Below are 23,200 nucleotides of genomic sequence, written 5' to 3' on the forward strand. Positions count from 1 at the left end.
GAGGACTTGGACAACCCTGCCCCGCACTGCCCTGACATACCGCCGGCCATTGCCGAGCCCCCACCTGCACCTTGCCTGCCTTGTGATAATGATATGAGGCTGGGGGATGAGACTGTTCCTCCCGTCGAGGTCGAGCCTGGGGGGAGCTCCCCTGGCGAGTGTGTGCCTGCTCTTGCACCTGATGCTGCACCTCGACACTCGGAGTGTCGCCGGCGCTTGTTGCGGCATCTAGAGGACTTTGAACTTTAGGCCAGTTGTTTGTGTGTACTGGTGATAATGTTTTGTCTTACCTTACAAGTCTAGTTATATAGCCTGAGCTGTGATGTTGCCTGGTGTTCTGTGGTGGTATTGCTGTACTGTGTGAAGGGGGGGGGTCTTTCTTTTGGAAAAAAAGGGGTGACGCCAGTAGTGGTTGTGGTTGCTATAGTTACCAAGCCTCCCTTCCGGTCTGCCTGCGTGGCAGTCTCTATTCTTCTGCCTGTTTCAACTAAATGGCCGCTGCCGCACGTTACCATCTGCGTTGTGTGATTCATTGATATCGTCTCTCATTACTGGCGCTATGCATTCCTGTCCTTTCCTCTTCCCGGAACTGGCATAGACGTTGGGTCACTCCTAGATGCTGTGACCCTACCAATCTCATGTATCCCACTCTCTCCACTCACGTTGAGCAAGTGGTGACGGGTGGGCTCTGGAATTGCCAGTCTGCGGTGCTGAAAGCTTAGTTTATCTCAGCCTACGCATCCTTGCTCTCCCTCAACTTTCTTGCTCTAACTGAGACCTGGATCACGCCAGAAAACACTACCACACCCGCAGGTCTGTCTGATGTGTACTTTTTTTCTCACACTCCCAGACCTGGGAGGCAAGGTGGTGGTACTAGCCTGCTAATCTCCCAGAAATGGAAATACTCTCTTGTTTCCATTCCACAATTTTCTCCACCCTCTTTTGAATTTCATACTGTTACTGTCTCTTATCCAGTCAAACTCACCATCGTGGTTGTGTACCGCCCACCAGGGCCCCTTGGTGAGTTTCTGGAGGAGCTTGACGCACTTGTCTCACACTTCCCTCTTGATGACTCTGCACTTATCCTTCTCGGTGACTTCAACACCCACACTGACAAGCTAGATCCTCCTCTCTCTTTCCTCCCCTCCTTTGACCTTCACCTCTCATCCTTTCCTCCTACCCACAAGGCCGGCAACCAGCTGGACCTTATCTTTACCAGACACTGTCCTGTTTCCAATCTCTCTGTTTCTCCCCTCCAGTTCTCTGACCACTATTTCATGTCATACTCTCTCCCCCTCTCTTCACCTCCCTCACCCCCTCCCCCTACCCACATGGTTTCCACCCGTAGACACCTCCGCTCTCTCTCCGCCACTGATCTTTCTTCTTCTGTTACCTCTATCCTCCCTACACCTGAATCTTTCTCTTTCCTACACCCTGACACTGCTACTCATCTTCTTCTCTCTACCCTCTCCTCTTCTCTGGACAATCTGTCCCCTCACCTCAAGGCCTGCATGCCCAACTCCACCTGCCCCTTGGCTGACCGACTCAGTATGTACTGACAGACAGAGCCTAAGAGTGGCAGAGCGCAAATGGAGAAAAGGCAAATTCCCAGAGGACCTTCTCAACTTCCAGTCTCTTCTTTCCACGTTCTCCTCCTCCCTTTCTGCTGCTAAGGCTGCCTTCTATCACTCTAAAATCCTATCCTCTGCCTCTAATCCTAAGAACTCTTTGAAACCTTCTCTACACTTCTTCAACCCCCACCATCTCCTCCTACTTCCTCCCTCCTCCCTGATGACTTCACTAACTTCTTTGACAAGAAGGTAAATGACATCAGATCCTCCTTTTCTCACCATCCGGTTAGTGCTGTTTGCACTATGCCACCCTCTGCACTCTCCCTCACCTCTCCACATCCCACCCTATCCCACCTCGCTCCCCTCACCCCAGATGAGGTCCTCAACCTCATCACATCCAGTCGCTCCACCACATGCTCCCTTGACACGGTCCCCTCCTCTCCTCAGTCTATAGCACCTGAACTCCTTCCCTTTCTACCCCACCTCATCAACACCTCCCTTCAGGCAGGATGCTTTCCATCTGCCCTCAAGACTGCTAAAGTCACCCCCCTTCTCAAGAAACCATCATTTAACCCCTCTGACATCAAAAACTACAGACCGGTTTCCCCTCTACCCTTTCTATCCAAAACTTTCGAACGTGCTGTCTTTAACCAACTTTCTTTGTACCTCCACCAGAACAACCTCCGGGACCCCAACCAGTCTGGGTTCAAGGTGGGTCACTCGACAGAGACGGCCCTCCTTGCAGTGACAGAATCGCTGCACTCTGCAAGCGCAAACTCTCTCTCCTCTGTCCTGATACTCCTGGACCTGTCAGCTGCGTTTTACACAGTGAACCACCAGATCCTCCTCTCTACCCTCGAGGGGCTGGGTGTCACAGGCTCTGCACTCTCAATGTTTGCAACCTACCTGATGGGTCGCTCCTACCAGGTGACATGGAGGAGATCTGTGTCGGAGCCTCGCAGACTGACTACAGGCGTTCCACAGGGTTCGGTTCCGGGTCCTCTCCTTTTCTCCCTGTACACGACATCCCTGGGTTCGGTTATTCGCTCGCATGACTTCTCTTACCATTGTTATGCCGATGACACCCAGGTGATCTTGTCCTTTCCTCCCTGACACACAAGTAGAGACACGCATTGCTGCGTGCTTGACTGACATCTTGGAGTGGATGACGACACACCACCTGAAGCTCAATCTGGACAAGACAGAGCTGATGTTCCTCCCAGGGAAAGGTTGCCCGCACCGAGACCTGGCCATCACCATGACAACACCGTGGTGACGCCAACTCGGACTGTGAGGAATCTGGGTGTGATCCTGGACGACCAACTAATGTTTACCGAAAACGTTGCATCGGTTGCTCGCTCCTGCAGATTTCTCCTCTATAACATCAGGAGGATTCGCCCATTCCTCACCGACGGGATGGCACAGGTGCTCATCCAGGCTCTGGTCATCTCCCGGCTGGATTACGGCAACTCCCTCCTTGCTGGCACCCCGGCGTCGGCCATCAGACCTCTGCAGCTTGTTCAGAAAGCTGCAGCCCATCTGTTGTTCAACAGCCCTAAGTTCTCCCACACAACTCCCCTTCTCATGTCCCTACACTGGCTCCCAGTAGCTGCTCGCATCCAGTTTAAGACTCTGGTGCTAGCCTACAAGGCAGTGAAAGGAACAGCTCCTTCCTATCTCCAGGCCATGGTCAAGAACTACACCCCCACCTGACTAATTCGCTCTGCTGCCTCGGGACGCCTGGTTGCCCTTTTGCTCAGAGGCCCCTGCTGCCAATCGACCTGGTCACGGCTCTGTTCTGTCCTGGCCCCACAGTGGTGGAATGAATTCCTCACTGATGTCAGGATAGCGGGGTTACTGCCCATCTTTTGGCGCAGGTTGAAAACTCACCTCTTCAAGAGCTACTAACCTGTAACTTGCTCTTAGCACTTATTGAATTCACTCATTAAAAAAAAGATAGAAAAAAGCTTTTAATTTAGCTCTGGTTTTGCTCTTAGATGCTTGTTTAGATGCACTTATGACCTCTGATGATTAGCAGTTCTCCTGATTTCCTACATTAAATGCACTTGTTGTAAGTCGCTTTCGGCAGCACAAGCAGTTTCACATACAAAAACAAACATGAACATAGAACACATGCAATACATGAGAAACTACACAAGATAAATAATAAAAGGAGAGGGACATACAGGCCGTACCAGCAATATCCACAACACAGTCCGTCCCAGGTCCTTTCTGTGTGGAGTTTGCATGTTCTCCTCGTGTCTGTGTAGGTGTCCTCCGGGTGCTCCGGTTTCCTCCCACCATCAAAAAGACATGCATGTTAGGGTTAATACTCCTGTCTGTGTCCCTGACCGGAGCAATGGAAAGAAGAACTGGAGCTGGTCCCGGAGCGCTGCAGCTGGCCACTGCTCCTATTCAATAGGATGGGTTAAATGCAGAGAACACATTCTTTGTAAGAATACCATTCGTTGTAAGAATACAATGTCAAATAAAGTCGTTTTCATTCCAATGGCTTTCATTAAGTCCACCTCAAGTCAAGGATTATGGAAAACAGAAACATGTTCCTTAAGCACAGTTTGTAAAAGACCTTTAAAAGTGTTCAAAGAAGGGAGTGCTTTTTAGGTAACGGCATTTTGCAGCTCATTCCATGTCCAAGGTGCATAAAAGGAGAAAGCAGATTTACCAAATTCTGAGTACACCCTAGGGACATTCAAAAGAATCCGAGTAGAAGATCAAGTACTATAGTTAATTGTATAATAAGATAAAAGGTTGGAGATAAAAGTAGGTAGTTTGCTTAACATTGTCTTAGCAATAAATAGCAACACGTGTATTTTTCTCCTCTGGTATACCGAGGACCATCCTAAAGATTAATATATAAACTGCAATGCTGATTTTTTTTTCAAGATTTTCAAGAGTTTTATTTGTCACATACACAAAAGTACAAGTCCCGAGTGCAGTGAAATGAGTGCATGAGCCTGCGCTTATTACAAAACGTGATGCAGTGTGATATGCAGAATCCCGTTTTTTAAGTAGAGATCTGTGGCTCCAGATCCTCGAAAAATGTTTTTTGCTTTTAACTCACTCCTCAATCCGCCTCCTCCTCTGACCTCAATTCTGCTCACTCCTGACATGTTCGCCTCGTACTTTACTGATAAGGTTTCTGCCGCCAGCAACCAGTTCTCTGAGCCTGACCAACTCTGTCTGCCACTGCCAGCTAACAGTGCCTCACTCATCTCATTCTCCCCCCTGACCGGGGAGGAAGTCTCCCAGCTTCTGCTGGACTCTCGTCCCACTACCTGTCCACTGGACCCAATACCACCCAACCTCCTACAGACCATTTCCCCCACACTTAACCCCGCATCATCAACTCCTTGCTTACAATGGATGTGTTCCCCACTGCATTAAGCAAGCTCGGGTCACCCCGCTGCCCAAAAAACCTACACTCAACCCAGCCCAGGTTGAGTGTACCCTTTCTTTCAAAAATACTGGAGCGCATGGTCTTTAACCAAGTCTCTGAATTCCTTTCTGAGAACAATCTGTGTGATCTGAATCAGACTGGCTTTAAGCGGGGTCACTCTACTGAGACTGCACTCCTGTCGGTAATAGAATCACAGCGTTTGGCTAGAGTTGCTGGTCAGTCCTAAGCTTTACTGCTGCTAGATCTGTCAGGTGCCTTTGACATGATTAACCACCAAATATTCCTATCCACACTCACTGAGCTTGGTAGCTAAGGATCTGCCCTCCGCTGGTTCATGTCCTACCTCTCGGGGAGATCTTTTAGAGTATCTTGGAGGGGAGAAGTGTCCAAACCGCACGGCTTATCCACAGGGGTACCTCAAGGATCAGTGCTTGGTCCCCTTCTCTTCTCATATACACCACCTCACTTGGTGCATTCACCCCCTCCCATGGTTTCTCATACTATTGCTATACTGATGATACCCAGCTCTTCCTATCATTCTCGCCAGAAGACCTCACAGTCTCAGCACGGATAGCGTTATGCTTTGCTGATATCTCTGCATGGATGAAAGGATGCCACCTTCAGCTTAACCTATCTAAGACTGAGTTTCTTGTCATCCCAGCCAGTTCATCCTTACAACAACAGATCACAGGAGTTCACTGTTGTAATTGTTAGGGCTGTGTACATCCCACCAAGCGGTAACACCAAGACAGCTTTGGACGTACTGCTAACAGCCTTTGGACATACTGCTAATACACTACAGACTGCTCATCCTGATGGGATTTTTGTTGTGGCTGGAGACTTTAACCAAGGTAGTCTGAAAACTGTCCTTCCTAAATTTTACCAGCATGTGACATGTCCTACAAGAGGTCTAAAACATTGGACCATGTTTACGGTAACATCAGAACAGGATACAAGATCTCCACATTCCCCACGTAGGCCAGTCTGACCATCTCTCTCTCTTTCTCACTCTGGCATACAGACCTCTCATCAGCGAAAAAAGGTCTCCAGTGAGAACCATAAAGACTTGGCCTGAGGGAGCTTCCACTCAGCTTCAGGACGGCTTTGAATGTACTCACTGGGATTTATTTGCACAACAAGGCATAGAAGACTGTACATCCACTGTCCTGTTTTACAAACAAAACTATTGATACTGTGATTCCATAATACTACTTAACAACCAGTTCAATACTTACTTATGTAATGTCTCATAAGAAAGTAGATACTATTGCTTTTAATTCTGTGCATTGGGAAATATAGTTTTATGGTCTTTATGATTTCATTACTCATATTCATGTTTATGTAGTTTCATCTTTATCTTGCAAGGCATATGCAGAATTTACATACATTTTTTTTATTTCGTTGTATGTAACTTATTGTTTCTTTGATGTACCACTGTATTGTTTTGTTGGTTATGTATTGTCTGTAGCCACACGATATAACCACTCTAATTGCACTGAAACTAGCTGTTTGAGATGCACAGTGAAACAAACTGCAGGTGTGCTGGTCTCTTCACTCTCAGAAGGACATAATCATGTGCTCACATTTGTACTCTACATGTACACAGGGTGAGAGTGTGACTGAGGAGCATGAAGAGGGGAAGCCTTGTGGACTTGCAGAGCGAAGCCCATCTTCACATGCAAGCTGGAGAGGGACATGGAAGTGGTCGGTCTTCTCAAAAACCTGATGACTTGCTGACAAAACTTCTAGCAAGCGATCTTCAAGATTTCTGACAATCCCATCGCATCACTTCGTCTGTGTATTTACATTTTAGCTCCGATTTTATTTCCAATACAGATTATGAGGCAGCTTCAGCAGAGTCAACATGTTAGCATGCCATGGACATGTGAGTATGCTGCTGAATTTGCCAGGATCTTGGAAGGACAAAGGGTTGGGACTTTGTCACGCGATGACACAGCTGGTATGCTTTACGTGAAGCACAGTGTTTTGGTGTCAGCAGAAAGACTTCTCTTAGAAAACTGCACAGTAGTGCCACTGTCTCCATTCCACCAGATCATCTCGGGTGAGACTGAGAGACATGCAATGTTGAGAAAGCACCACCAGATGTACCCTGAGACCTGCAGCACTGAGGTGGACTGTTTTGCCATGACGTGCAAAAGGGTACATAGTATCTGTATGTAGCTCACTCCATAGATGGTTCTAGAGCAGATAGATCAGCATATGTATGTACATGGTAAGTGGTGTGCAAATACTAACGGTTTTGAGGAACCCCTCCTTGACTCTCTAGAAGAACCACGAGCAGCCATTACAAAGCAGCTCCTAGTTGTTAATGTCAGGTCAAAAGCTACTGTATTCAAACATGTCAAAAGCAATAGAGCAATAGAGCAAAAGAGCATCCATCCATCCATCCATCCATCCATTATTCAAACCCCTTATCCTGCTCTCAGGGTCGCGGGGATGCTGGAGCCTATCCCAGCAGTCACTGGGCGGCAGGTGGGGAGACACCCTCAACAGGCCGCCAACCATCATAGGGCCAACACACACACACACACACACACACACACACACACACACACACACACACACACACACACACACACACACACACACACACACACACACACATTCTTTGTTGTTCACTGCATAGGCGTTGTGAGAAGAAAGCTCTTCTAAAGCTAGAAGGATCAGCACCATCGTCCAGGGCAAATACAAACACCATGGCACTGTTCGTTGTACAGCCTTGTAGTGCAGATGTTCTAGAAGAAAGTTCCTCTAAAGTTTTAAAAGTCTCAGCCACAGCTCATTATGATGGAATACGTCCATTCTTAAAGGGAAGAACAAAAAGACCTCACCAAAGTCAGTGGTGAGATCTTTTTGTTCTTGGTGAACCGCAGCAAGATGATGAAGCGTTGGCACATGCGCAGTAAACTTATTAAGATGGCTATTTTGTGGCGTAGTCTCAATTTTTTAATTCTTCACTCCTACTGTTACAACTTACCCCCAAGTTCGGTCACAACTTGCCTCGGCTGTGGGGGCAGGTTGTAACAGTGGAACTCCTTGTATTTCTGCATCGGTTAACGAGTTCTGTGCTATAGTTGGGAGGTTGGAAACATATACCGTTAGTGGCATTTTGCGTAAAGAATTTGAGAGCTCTAACACCAAAATTCTGCAAGTTATGGTCGCTGAGACCAAAAGTGTTGCAGCCATCCCAGGTCTCCTACAGTTGACGCCCAGAATCCAAACCAGCTCGTATAAATCTCCTCTGCGTCTTCGCGTCAGGATATGTTTCAGGGTTTATTCCACTTCTACATGTTATTTTACTACTAATGTTGCCAGTTGACTGCAGCCCGCCCACTGATCCCAGGTCAGTGAAATATTAAAATACAGTCCTTCGTTTTCACTGGAAAGGAAAACACGTCGGCGACAAAATTTCATTTTACTGCACCACAGAATTACACACGTTCAAACTAATAACCTGTAGGCCTCCGAGACCCCGTTTACACTCGGTTTTAAAATGCGTCTTTTGGCGATCGGATCGCAAGCGGGCGGCGCTAAATACAAGCGTAAAGGACCACCAAAACGTCGTGTGGACCGGTTACTCGAACCCCCTTGCCGAGGTGGTCTGGGACGCATTTGACCACATATCTTTTGCAGTGTGAACGCTGACGCGTCCTGATGCGTCCCCGACAAGGACGCAACAGGAAATCGTCTTCTTCTTCGGAGTAACGACATCCGACCACAAGTGGTCAGCAGGACGCATTTGGAGACGCACGGTGTAAACGGCGACGCGTCTCGCTGTGCACGTGTGATCCGATCGCCCAAAGCGCATTTTAGAACCACGTGTAAACGGGGTCCGAGAGAGGCTGTCCGAGGAACGTGACAGCCTCCGCAGGAGAGTTGCAGCCCCCCCCCCCCCCAACACCGGAGCCGTCCGCCTGGCATGCCGCTGGATGTGCCCTCTTTAATATATACTATAAATATATAGCATAAATATATAAATATATAAAGCACACTGAGCACGTACACGTCACGCTCCACATCCGCCGCTCGTCTCTCTAGACACCGATTTACGTTCAACACAGCTGACAGCCTCAGCAGAGCTGAGGGGGACTCGGGCCTGCGGTGTTTTTTCGTGCTTTTTGTAAAATAGCGTCCCTGTCTGACGGAGACGTATTGCGCAAAGCAGCGCGAAGAAGAAACGAAAACGTAAAAAAAAAACGAGGATTAACATTGATGGACGGGGCTCTCTCCTCCAGACGGACGTCTAAAATGAGGGGCAAAGGTTTTCCCTGAACCAGGTAAATGAACTTAAATATCATTTTTTCTGCCTTTTAGTAAAATAAACTTACCTTTTTTTCTGTGAGTGGCAATATTGACGACTCAATAACCCCGATTGTCAGGAAGACATTCCTGGAAGCGGGCTAGATTGGCAAACTGCTGTTGTTTGTCGCCACCAAGCGGCGGCCTCCGGGAAGGCAACGCCGGTTACCAGCATTCCCGACGTGATTCACCTTCAGATACGCTCGACATTTCTCTACCAACTGAGGGGTCGGTTTCTAACTTCGAGTCTGGCCCACCGTGGACGCGGCTATTCTGAAAGCTACTGTTCTGCTGATGTTGAGGGCTAAAGCGGCCCCGTCGAGGCGCGTCTGCCTTGATTGACACGTCTGTCAGCCAGTCTACCAGCCAGGTGGGCGGGGCCATAACTGTCCTGAGTCATCCTGACATTTCTGCCTCGTCACTTGTGTCTGCTGACGTCACCGCGGTGTCCTAGACGTGCTGGGGGGCGCCCCCCCCCTGTAATGCCTCTAAATTGTCAGACGCTGCCAAAACCCCCCAGATTTCCCCTTAAATGTTCTCAATGCGGAAAGTGAGGAGGCGCTTAAAAGGAGACAGGGGAAACTGGGGTCCATTTCGTTTGATTTATTTATTGTAATAAAGATGTACAAAGTATTGGAAATCATTAATGTTAAAATGTTAGAAAAAGCATATTTGTGACAGTTAACAGTGCAGTATATCAAAACATCGCTGTTTCAATTGGCTGGGTAGTCCATCCACTGGGAGAGCAGGAACAGATTTCAACTGCTTTTCATCGAAGCTGTCATCATTAGCTTTTCTTCAAAAAAGATAGAAATATACATACCGAAAAAGACAAAAAAATTTTCTAAAATCAAAAGGCAAAACAAATCAACATGCAAATTAACTTAAAACCAAAGTAAAGAAAAAATAACTTGGAGAAAATTCTAAACTAAAATAAATATAGCTTCCCCCGTATTAATTTGGACAATATTCTGCTCCCACAATTTATGCTGTTAGACGACTCATAATTGATCTACTCTTTTTGATTGTAGTGTAAAGCAGTTGACAGTCACAAGGTAGGTGGACCATTTTATTTTCCTCCAGTTACAATCTTTGTTCAACTGATAATAGATGGGGGGGGGAGGGGGAGGGGTGGTGAGGGGGGGGGGGAGGGGGAGCTTTGGCTAAGAACGGAGAGAACATCTGGACCACGGCGTCCGCACGGGGGGCCGTGTGGCGTCTCCAACACAGCACAGTGATAACGATGGTTTGTCTGAACAGAGGCCAGGAGAAGGCCGCGGTACTTTCTGTACTTGCGGCAGCTTTTACATTTTATCTATCGATACATGAATGGAAAAAAAAAAAAACAACAACAACAACATACCGACAGACTTTATTTGGCTGTAAAATGCCAACAGTAAGCTTATGTTTAATGTGACATTAAAGACCAAGACCCTCTCAAAGTTATATCGAGAGTTTTGCACATGTTGACTATATAGAGAACACCCTGTGTTTTTTGTTTTAGACGTGGATATTGAATATGAGGAAAACTGCCCGCATAGCTTTGAGAGTTTTCTACATATTAAATAGAGAAACCCTGTGTTTGTATCTGCAGTGCAGTGTCTTAGTGACGGTGACACAGGGTGACACAGGGTGACACAGGGTGACACGGGGTGACACGGGGTGAGTGCTTCATCGTGGTGCACCCGACACATCATACACCTCTGCTCTGATCCACCTGCCACCGACTTGCTCTGCGCACACCTGAAGGAAACGTATTCCCCACCATCTCATCCTTCAAAGAGCAGGACGCCGCACGGTGGGAGGAAGTGCTCTGGGCGGCACATGAAACACGCCGAGCAGGAATTCACAGCTAAGTAGACCGAACTTGTAATAACATGGCAAGAAAACAGCTCATAGGAACGAGAAGGACAACCCAAAGCAGAATGAACGCCAACTCCTTTTAGTAGTGTTCAGATTCACATTCAGCTAAGTCGAGCATCAGCTTCACCCTCCTGTGAAGATGCTTATAGGACACGGTCCATCTACGGGATGATCTCAGTGCTAACACGACCGCCAGACGGCTTGAGGAACAGCAACAGTCTAAACGCAGAACTCTCCTGATCTTGCATTACGCAGTAACCTAGAATGATTTAAAGTCTCGGGTATCCAACTAAATAGTCGTCTTTCAAATCCATTGTACCCTAGTGCAAGGGTCTCCCTTCTGACCCGACTAACCTTCAACACAGAACCAACAAATGTGCCAGGCGAGGGAGAGACCTGCCTGAGAGATATACCGTAAATTAACTGAGGTAAATGGAGCGCGGCACATCAGTCGCTGAATGGGGATTTAGAAACAAATGAAGCAGGCATACGCTAGCTCGTATGCACAGAGGTATGTCTTCAATACCAACCTGGAGACACTGGGGAACATCCCTTCTATGACAGCTCCTGTTTTAAACTAAGAATGGCCTTGTCCTTACCAAACAGTCACACTAAGAAGGGAGGATGTGGAACCAACAGGGGAGGGGGGCTGGAAGAGGAGGACAAAACAGGATGGTGGACCAGCAGCTCTGAAGGCAGGCGCGAGTAAGGCCTTAAAGCCCGCCATGTTTCTACCAATTCCTAAGAATTCTCTTGTTTCTAAGAATGCCTGCACGGGTCATGTTTGGGGCCTTCCTCTGTGGCAGAACAAGTTAACAGAACTCTAGAGGCTAAAAGACAGACCAGAAACCAGCACCGTTGAGGCTAAGGCTAACCCCGTAGCAACCATACCATCCATCCTGCAGCCTCACACGGATGCCATGTAAGGTGGACGCGAAGTAAAAAACAAACTAAGATGGTTTATACAAGTACAACTGTATGGTGAATACTGGTTAAAGAGGACTTAAATTGTATATTCTTTACATATTACTGATGAATTGCTATATCTGCATTTCCCCACGATAGGAACTTAACCATCGAGCCAGTGTGGCTTATAAGAGAAAGGGAAGTCAGGACAATCACTAGTTCTAGCTTTAAGGCAAAATATGAAGGCTTGGGGGAGGGCAGTTTCTTTGAGTATAAATATATATATATATATATTCATATATAGGTTAACAGGTGAAGACTTAGGTGCTCATTGATTTAAAAGTTGTTTTAGTTAACTAGCATGCTGGGCAGCTAATCTCTTAACCCCATAAGATTATCAGCAATTAAATTCACACCTTTTCAACCGTTAGGCTAATTTGTGACATGAAACATTGAAATTTTCATCCTAAATTTAAAGCAAATAACCATGACATTGCAGGCTCTGCTCAACTCGTCAAGTTTAAGCTAAAATTGGTTTTGTAATGTTGAGCACAGAAAAGAGCAGCGGAATAGAGCACTAAGAAATATATCAATTTATTTGACCGTTAAAAAGGAAGACTCAAACAGAGACAGAAATAAAACACCAAGGCCAAGAACAAACCGATTAGGATAAATGATGACGATAAATGAGACAGTCTTCATGCAACCAAGTGGACACTCTTTGCTAAATTCATGCAATATACCCGGATAAGTACTAATATATATATATATATATATATATATATATATATATATAACAGACAGCATTAATTTAATCTTATCCAAATGGAAGGCACATCCATAAGGCTTTAAAGAGTTCTGCAGAGTGTTCTGTATGGTTCTTGCCCAAACTAGAGGAAACAATTAGGGGGTATTATTGCTGCATTACAAAAAAAAAAAAGACATCAAGATCAAAGTAATATCAATGCTGTGAAAATTGTGCTCAACTGCTTTCAAAATGGAGAGAATCAACTTACTTTTATTCATCTATTTCTTTTTTTTCTATTATGCGAGGGACCCATAAAGACCTGAAAAGCCAAACTGCGGCTTCTCCGGTTTCCATTCTAGGACAACGTCACATAAAAAGAACAAGGGATCACCATCTTGGCATTTTGAAACCTTCTCCTCGGGATCATTTCGTCTTGAACTTTTAAATCTGTCAATATTCTAATCAGTATTCTTGTCAATGGCTGGACTTGGTTTTAACAATCATAGGAACATGACTGGTGCACCTGGGATTAGGATGTGCATGTGGCTCTGCTTTCAAAGGCAGCGGGTGCATTTCTGTGTGAGTAGCTCGTCTTGACTTCTATCCGTCGGTATGCTTAAGAGTAGAAGGTGAGAACGCTCTGGTGGTTGCCACGAACCAAAAGGATGGGGGGCAATTCCTTGGACAGAACCTCCAGCCAGGCCATGTAGAGAGCACTCGACACCGCCCCCTTTCTGGCCAGGGGCATGCTCCTGTAGAGGGGGAACAGGGACAGAGAAAGAGGAGGCAAGTTGGAGAGGACAGTAGTATCACTCTGACCACAGCTGCTTGGATCAACGGGAGGAGCTGGGACTCGCGTGCCCGGGCCAGGCCTGCACGGCACGACTCGAAATCAACTGTACAACTTGGTAGTATTCTGCCCCTTGTGTTGTAGTAAAGAAACCTTTTTTTACCCCCCCCCCCTTCCTTGACTTGACTAATGGTATCCGGCCAGTTACCCCACTCTCCCGAGCCGTCCCGGTCTCTGCTCCACCCCCTCTGCTGATCCGGGGAGGGCTGCAGACTACCACCTGCCTCCTCCCATACATGTGGAGTCACCAGCCACTTCTTTCCACCTGACAGTGAGGAGTTTCACCAGGGGGACGTAGCACGTGGGAGGATCACGCTATTCCCCCCAGTTCCCCCTCCCCCCTGAACAGGCGCCCCGACCGACCAGAGGAGGCGCTAATGCAGCGACCAGGACACATACCCACATCCGGCTTCCCGCCCGTTGACACGGCCAATTGTGTCTGTAGGGACGCCCGACCAAGCCGGAGGTAACACGGGGATTCGAACCGCCGATCCCATGTTGGTAGGCAACGGAACAGACTGCTACACTACCCCGACGGCCTCAACATGATTTTAAAAGTTGGCCCCCTCCTGCCTTGCTTAACAAGACACAAACCCCACAACTCAGCATCACTTTTTATCCCCATCCTCTTCTCTGCGGCACCAGCAGCAAGTCAACCTGACCTTCACCCCGGTTCTGGACCGAGCCCTGCCTGCTTGGCATTTGCCCCGATGTAGTTGTGTTTAAGTGCTGTGCTCACTCGTTGCTGGGAGTGGCATTTGTTGCAGACCATCCTGGACACTGAGACAACAAGGAAGACGGGCACAAGGTAGACACAGACACTGAAGAGTTTGCTTCCTGAACACTCTTGGGTGTATGTTATGGACTTTGGGCTGCTGATCACGAAAAGCACCTTAAACTGTTCCTATCACACACCGTTTTGTAGAAACAACCTGTTTTTGTGATTTCTCGTCATTTTTGAGTCTACTAGTACACTGCCCACAAAGCAAGCTGTGTTGGTCAGTCCACACACGCCTGAGTACTCTGTCGGTGCTGTGCACATGTTGTCTTGGGCAGCCTGGACATGCCGAAGACACTTGAAGCTCAGCTGGACTAACACAAGGTTAAATTAAACACATGTTAAATTCAATGAGTTATTTTAACGTTTCTCCAAAGTCCTACGTGATACAGCAAATCTGAAATCATTTCTGTGTTCAGCTTGACATTGTCTAATCGCTCTTTTTTTTTTCAGGAAGCAAAACGTTTGAAAAAAATGTGTTGTCCATTGGTCGCTCTCAACAGGCTACTAGTAATAATGGAGTAGGTACATTTCTAGATGACCTACTTCTGGGGAGTGGAGGGGATATGGGTCCTACTCAGTATGCCTTTGAGTGTAGATAAATAAAAATAAAACTGAATAAAAGACTGACAGAAAGACAGGAGGTGGAGCTGGAGGTGGCAGAGGTGAAGATGATAAGATTTTCACTGGGAGTGACGAAGAAGGACAGGATTAGGAAGGAGTATATTAGAGGGACAGCTCAGGTTGGACGGTTTGGAGACAAAGCAAGAGAGACAAGATGGAGATGGTTTGGACATGTGTGGAGGAGAGATGCTGGGTATACTGGGAGAAGGATGCTGAATATGGAGCTGCCAGGGAAGAGGAGAAGAGGAAGGCCAAAGAGGAGGTTTATGGATGTGGTGAGGGAGGACATGCAGGTGGCTGGTGTGACAGAGGAAGATGCAGAGGACAGGAAGAGATGGAAACGGATGATCCGCTGTGGCGCCCCCTAACAGGAGCAGCCGAAAGTAGTAGTAGTAGTAGGAGGAGGAGGAGGAGAAGTAGTAGGAGTAGTAAAATAAAGCTGAATGATATCTTCTTAGTCTTGTTAGGTTTGTAGATAGTTTGACAGTTTTAACCAGATGTTTCCATAGCCACACTGTCAAGTCTTGTTGACTGACAGAAGTCAGTAGCATTACCCTCTACTGTGCATTCAACACCTCAGGTGTCTCTGTCTGTTCTGTGGTAAAGCCAGATTCTACCAGCATCCTTTTTTCGGACCCCCTCCATTCCAGCAGCAAAATCTAGGCTGGCTGTGTCTCACTTCCACATCACTTACACTAATGGCAGTTGTCTGACCAAACTTGATCCTGGGACATTAGATTCTGCCACCACACTTCCAAAAATACCAAGTCCTTCCTCAGCAAGCGTTTTAGAGATCCTGGGTCCCTCCACCCAAATTTGCAAGCAAGTCAGGGCTCCCTTCAGAGTTTCCAATACATGCCAAAAATATTAGCTGGGTCACAGGCCAAAAAGTACCTCAACAGGCAGGTCACAGCATGAACCAGTCTGGGAACCCTGCCCTCAACAAATCCAACTCAGCCCCATGTTCTGAAGTACCAGCATACCTTCCCATCAAGTTCATCACTGCCACAGACATGGATACGGGACAAACACTCTTAACTCTCTTTTTTTTCTTGGATGCAAACGTTATTTTCCTCCAATGTAATTAGAATACTCAGCGTTTATAACCCATTGTGCATTGAAATTGTGTAATTGTGTGCATTTTTGACCTTTGGTGACTGGCTGGGAATATTAGAATTTGACTACTTTGACACCATCTTTACATTACATTTAGCATCATCATCCAATTTTCTTCTTTACTTTCAACTAAGTTTTGATAAATTTGGTTGCTATGTGGGAAAGGTTCAAACTTGTCTGAGTGAAAACTTGTTAACACTGTTTGGGCTCAATGAATGCTCACTTAAACTTCCCCTTACAGCATAAGCCCAATTTCTAAAGCAAATACACCAAGAAGAAGGGGATGAGGATAAGCGGTAAGGATGAGGATGAGGATGGAAGAAAAGGTTCCTGGGTACACACCCAGTTAAGTGGTGTGGAGGAAGCTCCTTGTTTTTCTGTTTATGCAGCACTTACACAACGACAGGGTTCAAGGAAAACCCTCTCCGTCTCAAGACACACAAGCAGGGGGACTTACATGACGATGAGGTTGGCTGTGCTTGAATGCTCCTTCAGCAGCTCGTTCAGCCTGATCTGGCGATTAGTCTGGAGGAGCAAAGACAAACACGTGGACTCGGGTTAGACAGACACGGTTATAATGGTGATAGTTATCACAGGACGTTGAATCAGCTCATCTGGACACGGTGTTTACTGAGAGAGAAACCAATTCGAACTGATTCAACTTCCTTTGGTTTTCTTACCTGGATTATTGAGCGTGCAGCAAGACGGACACGACTGGTTTAGCCTACTATAATCTGGGACTATCTCATAGGGCCTGTTTTGATCCCCCCATTAAAGACAAAGACCTTATTCATTGTCACTACTGCATTATCCCATTGTGGCAAATAGCTGGGACTCCCTGGAACAAAGGCATGGACACAGATAGTCAGTCAGGGCACAACAGCCCATTTATTCAAACCGGGATTGAAAAACACCCGAGGTACACCCATGTTAAGAGACTACAAAATGTCAATTAAAAGTCTTTGGTGGGTAAAGCGCTCTGTGGGGTCTCAGTCTTTTTGTTTTCCCCCCTTTTTTCTCTCAATTGTATCCGGCCAATTACCCCACTCCTCCGAACCACGCCAGTCATTTCTCCACCCCCTCTGCCGATCCGGGGAGGGCTGCAGACTACCACATACCACATGTGGAGTCGCCAGCCGCTTCTTTTCACCTGACAGTGAGGGGTTTCACCAGGGGGATGTAGCGCATGGGAGGATCATGCTATTCCCCCAAGCCCCCCCCCCCCAACAGGCGCCAGTGAAGCGACCGGGACACATACCCACATCCGGCTTCCCACCTGCAGACACAGCCAATTGTGTCTGTAGGGACGCCTGACCAAGCCAGATGTAACACAGGGATTCGAACTGGCGACCCCCGTGTTGGTAGGCAATGGAATAGACCACCACGCCACCCAAAACCAGAAGTCTACCAGGGTGTTAATATTCAATCAAAAAATATGAATTTATACTTTTATGAAACAGCTGCATGATAGGCTCTCAGAAATGTTTAATTCATGCGTAGGAATGAACTGTACAAGCAACCGTACAAAGATTTATAGCTTAAACATCTTGATCAAGGATTGGAGGGATGGAGGCAGTGAATTTGTCACTGATCACATACACTGAGGTGCCAGTTTATTAGATACACACCCCCACCTACACACAAATGGCAGTCATATATTCCTATATGACTGCAGTGTGTGGTATATATCATGCAAACCAACATTTCCAGCATCGGTCAGTCTTCATTTGAGTATTGGAGTGGGCAAAACGAGGGACCTTAACGGCTATGAAAGTGGCATGTTTGAAAACGCCATGTTAGTTGGCGCTTTGCTTCCAGCATCTCCCAAATGGTTGTTGTCCCGGACTTTTCATGCACAACTGTTTCGAGGGTTTACCAAGAATGAAGCGAAAAGCAAAAAACTACCAGTGACCTCTGCTTACTTTTAATCCATGTTTAACTGTATTTTACATTGCTTAGAGAGATGCTTACAGTCCATGTGTAACAGAACAAAGGCAGTCTTACGAGGTGTCTTCTCCATGTGAACAAGTGAAGGCCTGTTGGTAACTGTTGGTTGATAGCAGAGGAATGTGTGGGAGACTCACTGAGTGTAAGCAAGGCTGTACACACTAGTTGGAGAAATGGCCTTGGTGGGATGAGAGCTGGAAGACATGAGATAAGGAGGGGAAGAACAGACAACTGCCCTGTAAGGGAGACTACTGTACTGTGCTGTACTGATCTGCGCGTGTTCAAGCATCTGGGCTTGTGTGTCATGTTCATGAACATATATTAAAGTGTGACAATACTGTAAGAGATTTTTGTCTCACTCCTCATCTATTGTCAGAGTGGAATTAAATAATTGCCACGACAGACCTTACCCATCACTGGTAGTCTTTTGCAGCTAGCTGTTTCCTTCCTGTGGAAGGCAACTTGTTCATCAGTGGGGTCAAAGGAGAAAGGAGAGAATTGCGCAGGTGACAGACTGGCCATAACCAAGAAGTCACATTGGAATTCAACACTGGCGTGCCGAATGTCATCTCAGAACGCACCACTTATCAAGACTTTGTCTGAAATGGGTCATAACAGCTCAAGACCATCTTGAGGTCCAGTGTTGTCAGCAAAGAAGGTGAAGAGGTGTCTCCAGTGTGCACAGGAGCATCAAGATTGGACTGTTGAGTGGGGGAAAAATTGCCTGGTAAGAAGAATCCAAGTTCCTTTGGTATCATGCTGATGGAAGGATCAGAATTTGGTGCAAGTAACATGATGGTGTGGGGAATGTTTTCCTGCTCCACTTTAGGGCCCCTGATAATCACCAAAGAACGTCTAAACAGCACACCATATCCGAACATTGTTACTGACCAAGTTCATCCCTTCATGGCTACAGCTAATCCCAACTTGGATGGACTCTTCCAGCATGACACTGCACTATGTCACAAGCAACATACTGTCTCCAAATGGTTCCAGTAACATGACGGTGAATTTTCATTGCCTCCACAGTCCCTGGATCTCAACCTAATCAAGCATTTTTGGGAGGTGGAAAGGACTGTTTGCAGTAAGACTGTGGAGCTGTCCAATTTGCAGTAAAGGCACAACACAATAATTTCCACGAGCATGCTTGCAAAATGCATCCAGTATCTTGCAGAATCCATGCCCACATGAATGCATGCTGGTCTTAAAGGGAAATTTTGCTGTTTTTTTATGTGGATTTCCAATCAATGTTGATGGCAAATGTAGTCAATTGAAGCAATACATTCCTTAGTGCCTGTGCAATACTGACCTATCTGACAAGGTGATAGGAATTGGGGCTCTGACTGGGGTCTTTCCATTTATTAATGTCACAACAAATCTATTAATTACCTACAGCCATTTCATACAGCCCAAATTAAAAACATGTTCTATCTGAAAATGTTTCAAAGAATAACAAACTGTTATTAATATACATTTACACAGTGGACTTCCGGTGGTGAGACAAGAAAGATGGCTGCTTAACTTTGAGCTCCCGATAGCAAGTTCAAATTAGCCCCCTTAATTCACTAATTGCCACACACACCGATGTAATCTTTATTGGAATGAGTGGGGGAAAGAAAACTAGAAGTCAAAAGAAATGTGACGAACAAGAAGGAAAGAATTCAGTGGAGAAGGACGATGCTCAACGCTCAAACAGCGACTCGGCAGGAACCATGGACTCAGTGTTCCACAGCATCAGTAAGGAAATACGGGACGCCAGGGCTGAGCATAAAATGGACTAACAGGAACTTAAAGAACAATTCAAATTAGACATATAATCTGAAACCAGGGATGTGAAGCAGGAAATTTATCAAAAACTTTCTGCTAACTCCACACAAATCCAGGCCCATGAAACCAGACTGAATGAAGCAGAAACATGAATTGAGGAGGCTGAGACAATTAACATGGCTATGAAAGATGTGCTGATTAAATCGATGAAAAAACAGAAGGCCGTGCAGGAAAAACGCACGGATTGGAAGGACGGTCTAGGAATAACGTGTGTTAAGCACGAGATGGGGGCCAGTTCTTTCCGCACAGTGTCTGCTGTTTGAAATCATTTTGGGTCACTGTGTGCTCACTTTAGCTTTGCAAAGACAGATGAGAAATGATCGACCGCCAATAGGAAACTGTATGACGGTCTGTTAAGGCGGCTGACTTCAAAGCAGTTCATGTTAGATTTAGCACTCATGTATGACACACTAAACGAGCTAGCCCTGCTATCAGAATGCTTACTAAACCGCACAACGTCAGTAGCCTATGCAGACAAACTGATCAGACGTAGCATTCGGTTCATTGATGGACTGGGAGACTAACCAGGGACCAAAATCCTTGCAGCTGAAACAGCAATATCAGCAGGCAGGTTGGGCACAATTGTGCTGACAGATAACTCAAAAATAGTTTCCATCAGTCATCAACAGTTTATTAGAAGTCTAAGCAATAATTTGAACCATCGAATGTTCAGCATCGCATCAGGGCCAGCAGCAACCTCCCAGGCCAGTCGGAGTATGTCCATTGAATTGCGCAACTGAAAGTCCTGGAACACGACAACTGGCCACCAGCACCAGTACCCGGTTTTGGAGAGGTGGAAACAAGTGAACTCTGTAAGAGATTCAGGCTGCCAACTTTTAGTGCAATTAATGGATCCGGAGACTTTATCGTGAACAATGGGGATGTTACACCCGATGAGCTCAGGCCTTTAATGAATTGCACCAAACTCATCCCATTGTAGCACTGCGGAGTGCGGAAGGGGATTCAGCCAGATGAATCTAACTCTCCCCCCGATCCGCACGAAGTTACTGACTGAACGGGTGTCCGCCTTGATGTTCATCAAACTACACGGGCCAAAGCTAAACAAGTGGGATCCGACAGGCTATGTGACAACTTTGCTGAGATACCATCGGCTCGGCTGAAGACACAAGAACGAGACCTTCAACCGAATCTCTCAAGGATTCTCCGCCTGATCCAGTGTGGCGATTTCTTTGACTTTTTTGAGCAGGACGTCCTGTGATCCAAATAAAAACAGCAATGGTGAGTAACACTGGTGACTTTTTTTAGGCGCGGCCTGCTGTGCTTGATGTGTTTTATGGATTACAATCTCAACTTCAAACTTAATTAGGCCTATACTGTGTAGCGCAATGGTAATGACTAAGGAAACCAGTGATGTTGAATATAAGTAGTGGCAATGATTTGACTCCCCCTCCGACCTGGAGCTACTGCAGCCTTTAATTATAAAATTGCACATACCTGACTGTATGCGTTTGGTGTAGAATAAATGTGCGGATCCTTTGCTATGAACTGGGATGATTCGTGTGTGGTTTGTGAATGAAGCATGTGTCAGTGTGCAGTATTCTCTGTGAAGATGTCATTAAAATAGCGTCCCCCCCTCTACACCCCTGTTTCTGGAAAGCTGGTCGCCCTGACAATATCACAAAAAAAAGGGCATGGCTAGCCACCTACAAACCCAAAGTAGGAAAACTGAAAGAACTGGAGAAAAAGCATTAAAAACACTGAGGACCAGTTGGTATTACAACAAATTAAGGAATCAAGGGAGGGGATAGATGAGACCCTCAGGGGAGATATAGAACACAAGGGCAAGATATGTAAAGAAGACTTATTATGAAGCAGGTCTAAAATCAGCTAGACTCCTGGCCAGACGCTTTGCATAAACAGCAGACCTCTAATGTCATTCATAAAATAAGGGACCCTCAAACAAACCAATTATTACATAAGCCAGATGAGAAAGAAAGAATATTTGAAGAGTACTATAACAGACTGTATTCCAAACCACCATCAGCTGAGAAAAAATAAGAAGTTTTCAATCAAATCAATCAAGCTGCATTTATATAGTTTCTTAACTCACTCGACCTGCCATCTATTGGTGAGATACAGAATGACACCATTACGTCACAATTTACAGTTAAGGAGCTGGAAGCTGCAATTAGTAGACTAAAGTCCAGTAAATCACCAGGCGATGGGTTTCCTCAGAATGGTATAAGGCCTTAAGATGGAGCTAACACCTCTGCTTCTGTCCTGTTTTAACTGGACCCTTAAAGAAGGCACCCCCCCCCCCCGTCTTGGAAGGAAGCAATTATTACTATTTTACCTAAGGAAGGCAAAGACAAAGAATAATGTAAAAAATGTCGGCCAATCTCACTTTTAAATGTAGACTACAAGCTATTTACCTCAATCATTTGCAAAAGATTTGAGTCTTTTCGTACAGACCTGATCAGTGAAGATCAAACTGGATTTATTAGAGGGTGCCAAACACAGGACAATATTAGAAGAACCCTCCAGACCATGCTCAAAAAAAGGGTACAACTACTGTTCTGGTTAGCTTGGATGCAGAAAAAGCACTATCAAATGCTTAGTTGGATATTTTTATATGAAGTACTGAAGAGATTTGGTTTCAATGCAAATGCAATCTGGTGTATTAAAACTACTTATCATGAGCCTACAGCTAGGATTAAGGGAAATTGAATCCTGTCTAATAGGATTCAGCTGGAGAGAGGTTCAAGACAAGGCTGGTTTCTTTCTCCTACCCTCTTTGCTTTATACGCCGAACCCTTAGCACAAGCAATAAGGCAGAGTGAAGACCTGCAGGGTGTCAATATAGGGGGGGAAGAACATATCATTAGTCTTTTCGCAGATGACGTTATTTTTCTCGAACAGCCAGATGTATGTTTCCCAAACCTAATGAACCTACTTAAAATATATGGACAATACTCGGGTATAATTTTCCATCCCAAAAAATCAGAGATACATATAATATGAAATGGAACTCTAAAGCAATGAAGTATCTCGGTGTAACTATAACCAAAACACTTTCCAACATGTTTGAAACCAATTATAACAAAATTGATAAAAACATCCAAAAGGATGTTGAAAGATGGTCTACCCTCCTTTTAGACTTCAGCGCCAGAATACAAGTGGTTAAAATGAACATCCTACTTAAACTACTGTATTTATTCCAATCTCTCCCAATCAATGTTCACCAAAACAAATTCATAGCCTGGGAGAAGAT

The 23,200-nt window shown here is 45.9% G+C and overlaps 1 protein-coding gene across 2 annotated transcripts in view; it reads right to left on the minus strand.

The window, feature by feature from the left end:
- Positions 1 to 9,903: 9,903 nt before the first annotated feature.
- LOC130121976 (solute carrier family 12 member 2-like) overlaps positions 9,904 to 23,200 on the minus strand; it is a 138,143-nt gene continuing 124,846 nt past the window's right edge. For both annotated transcript variants that reach the window (XM_056290975.1, XM_056290976.1), the window contains 2 exons: positions 16,652 to 16,719; positions 9,904 to 13,578 (listed from right to left, as the gene is read on the minus strand). In XM_056290975.1, coding sequence (XP_056146950.1) covers positions 13,443 to 13,578; positions 16,652 to 16,719 — 204 coding nt within the window. In that variant the 3' untranslated portion in view covers positions 9,904 to 13,442. The remainder of the gene's footprint in view (positions 13,579 to 16,651; positions 16,720 to 23,200) is intronic.

The sequence above is a fragment of the Lampris incognitus genome, chromosome 12 (genome assembly GCF_029633865.1).
Source record: "Lampris incognitus isolate fLamInc1 chromosome 12, fLamInc1.hap2, whole genome shotgun sequence".
NCBI lineage: Eukaryota > Metazoa > Chordata > Actinopteri > Lampriformes > Lampridae > Lampris > Lampris incognitus.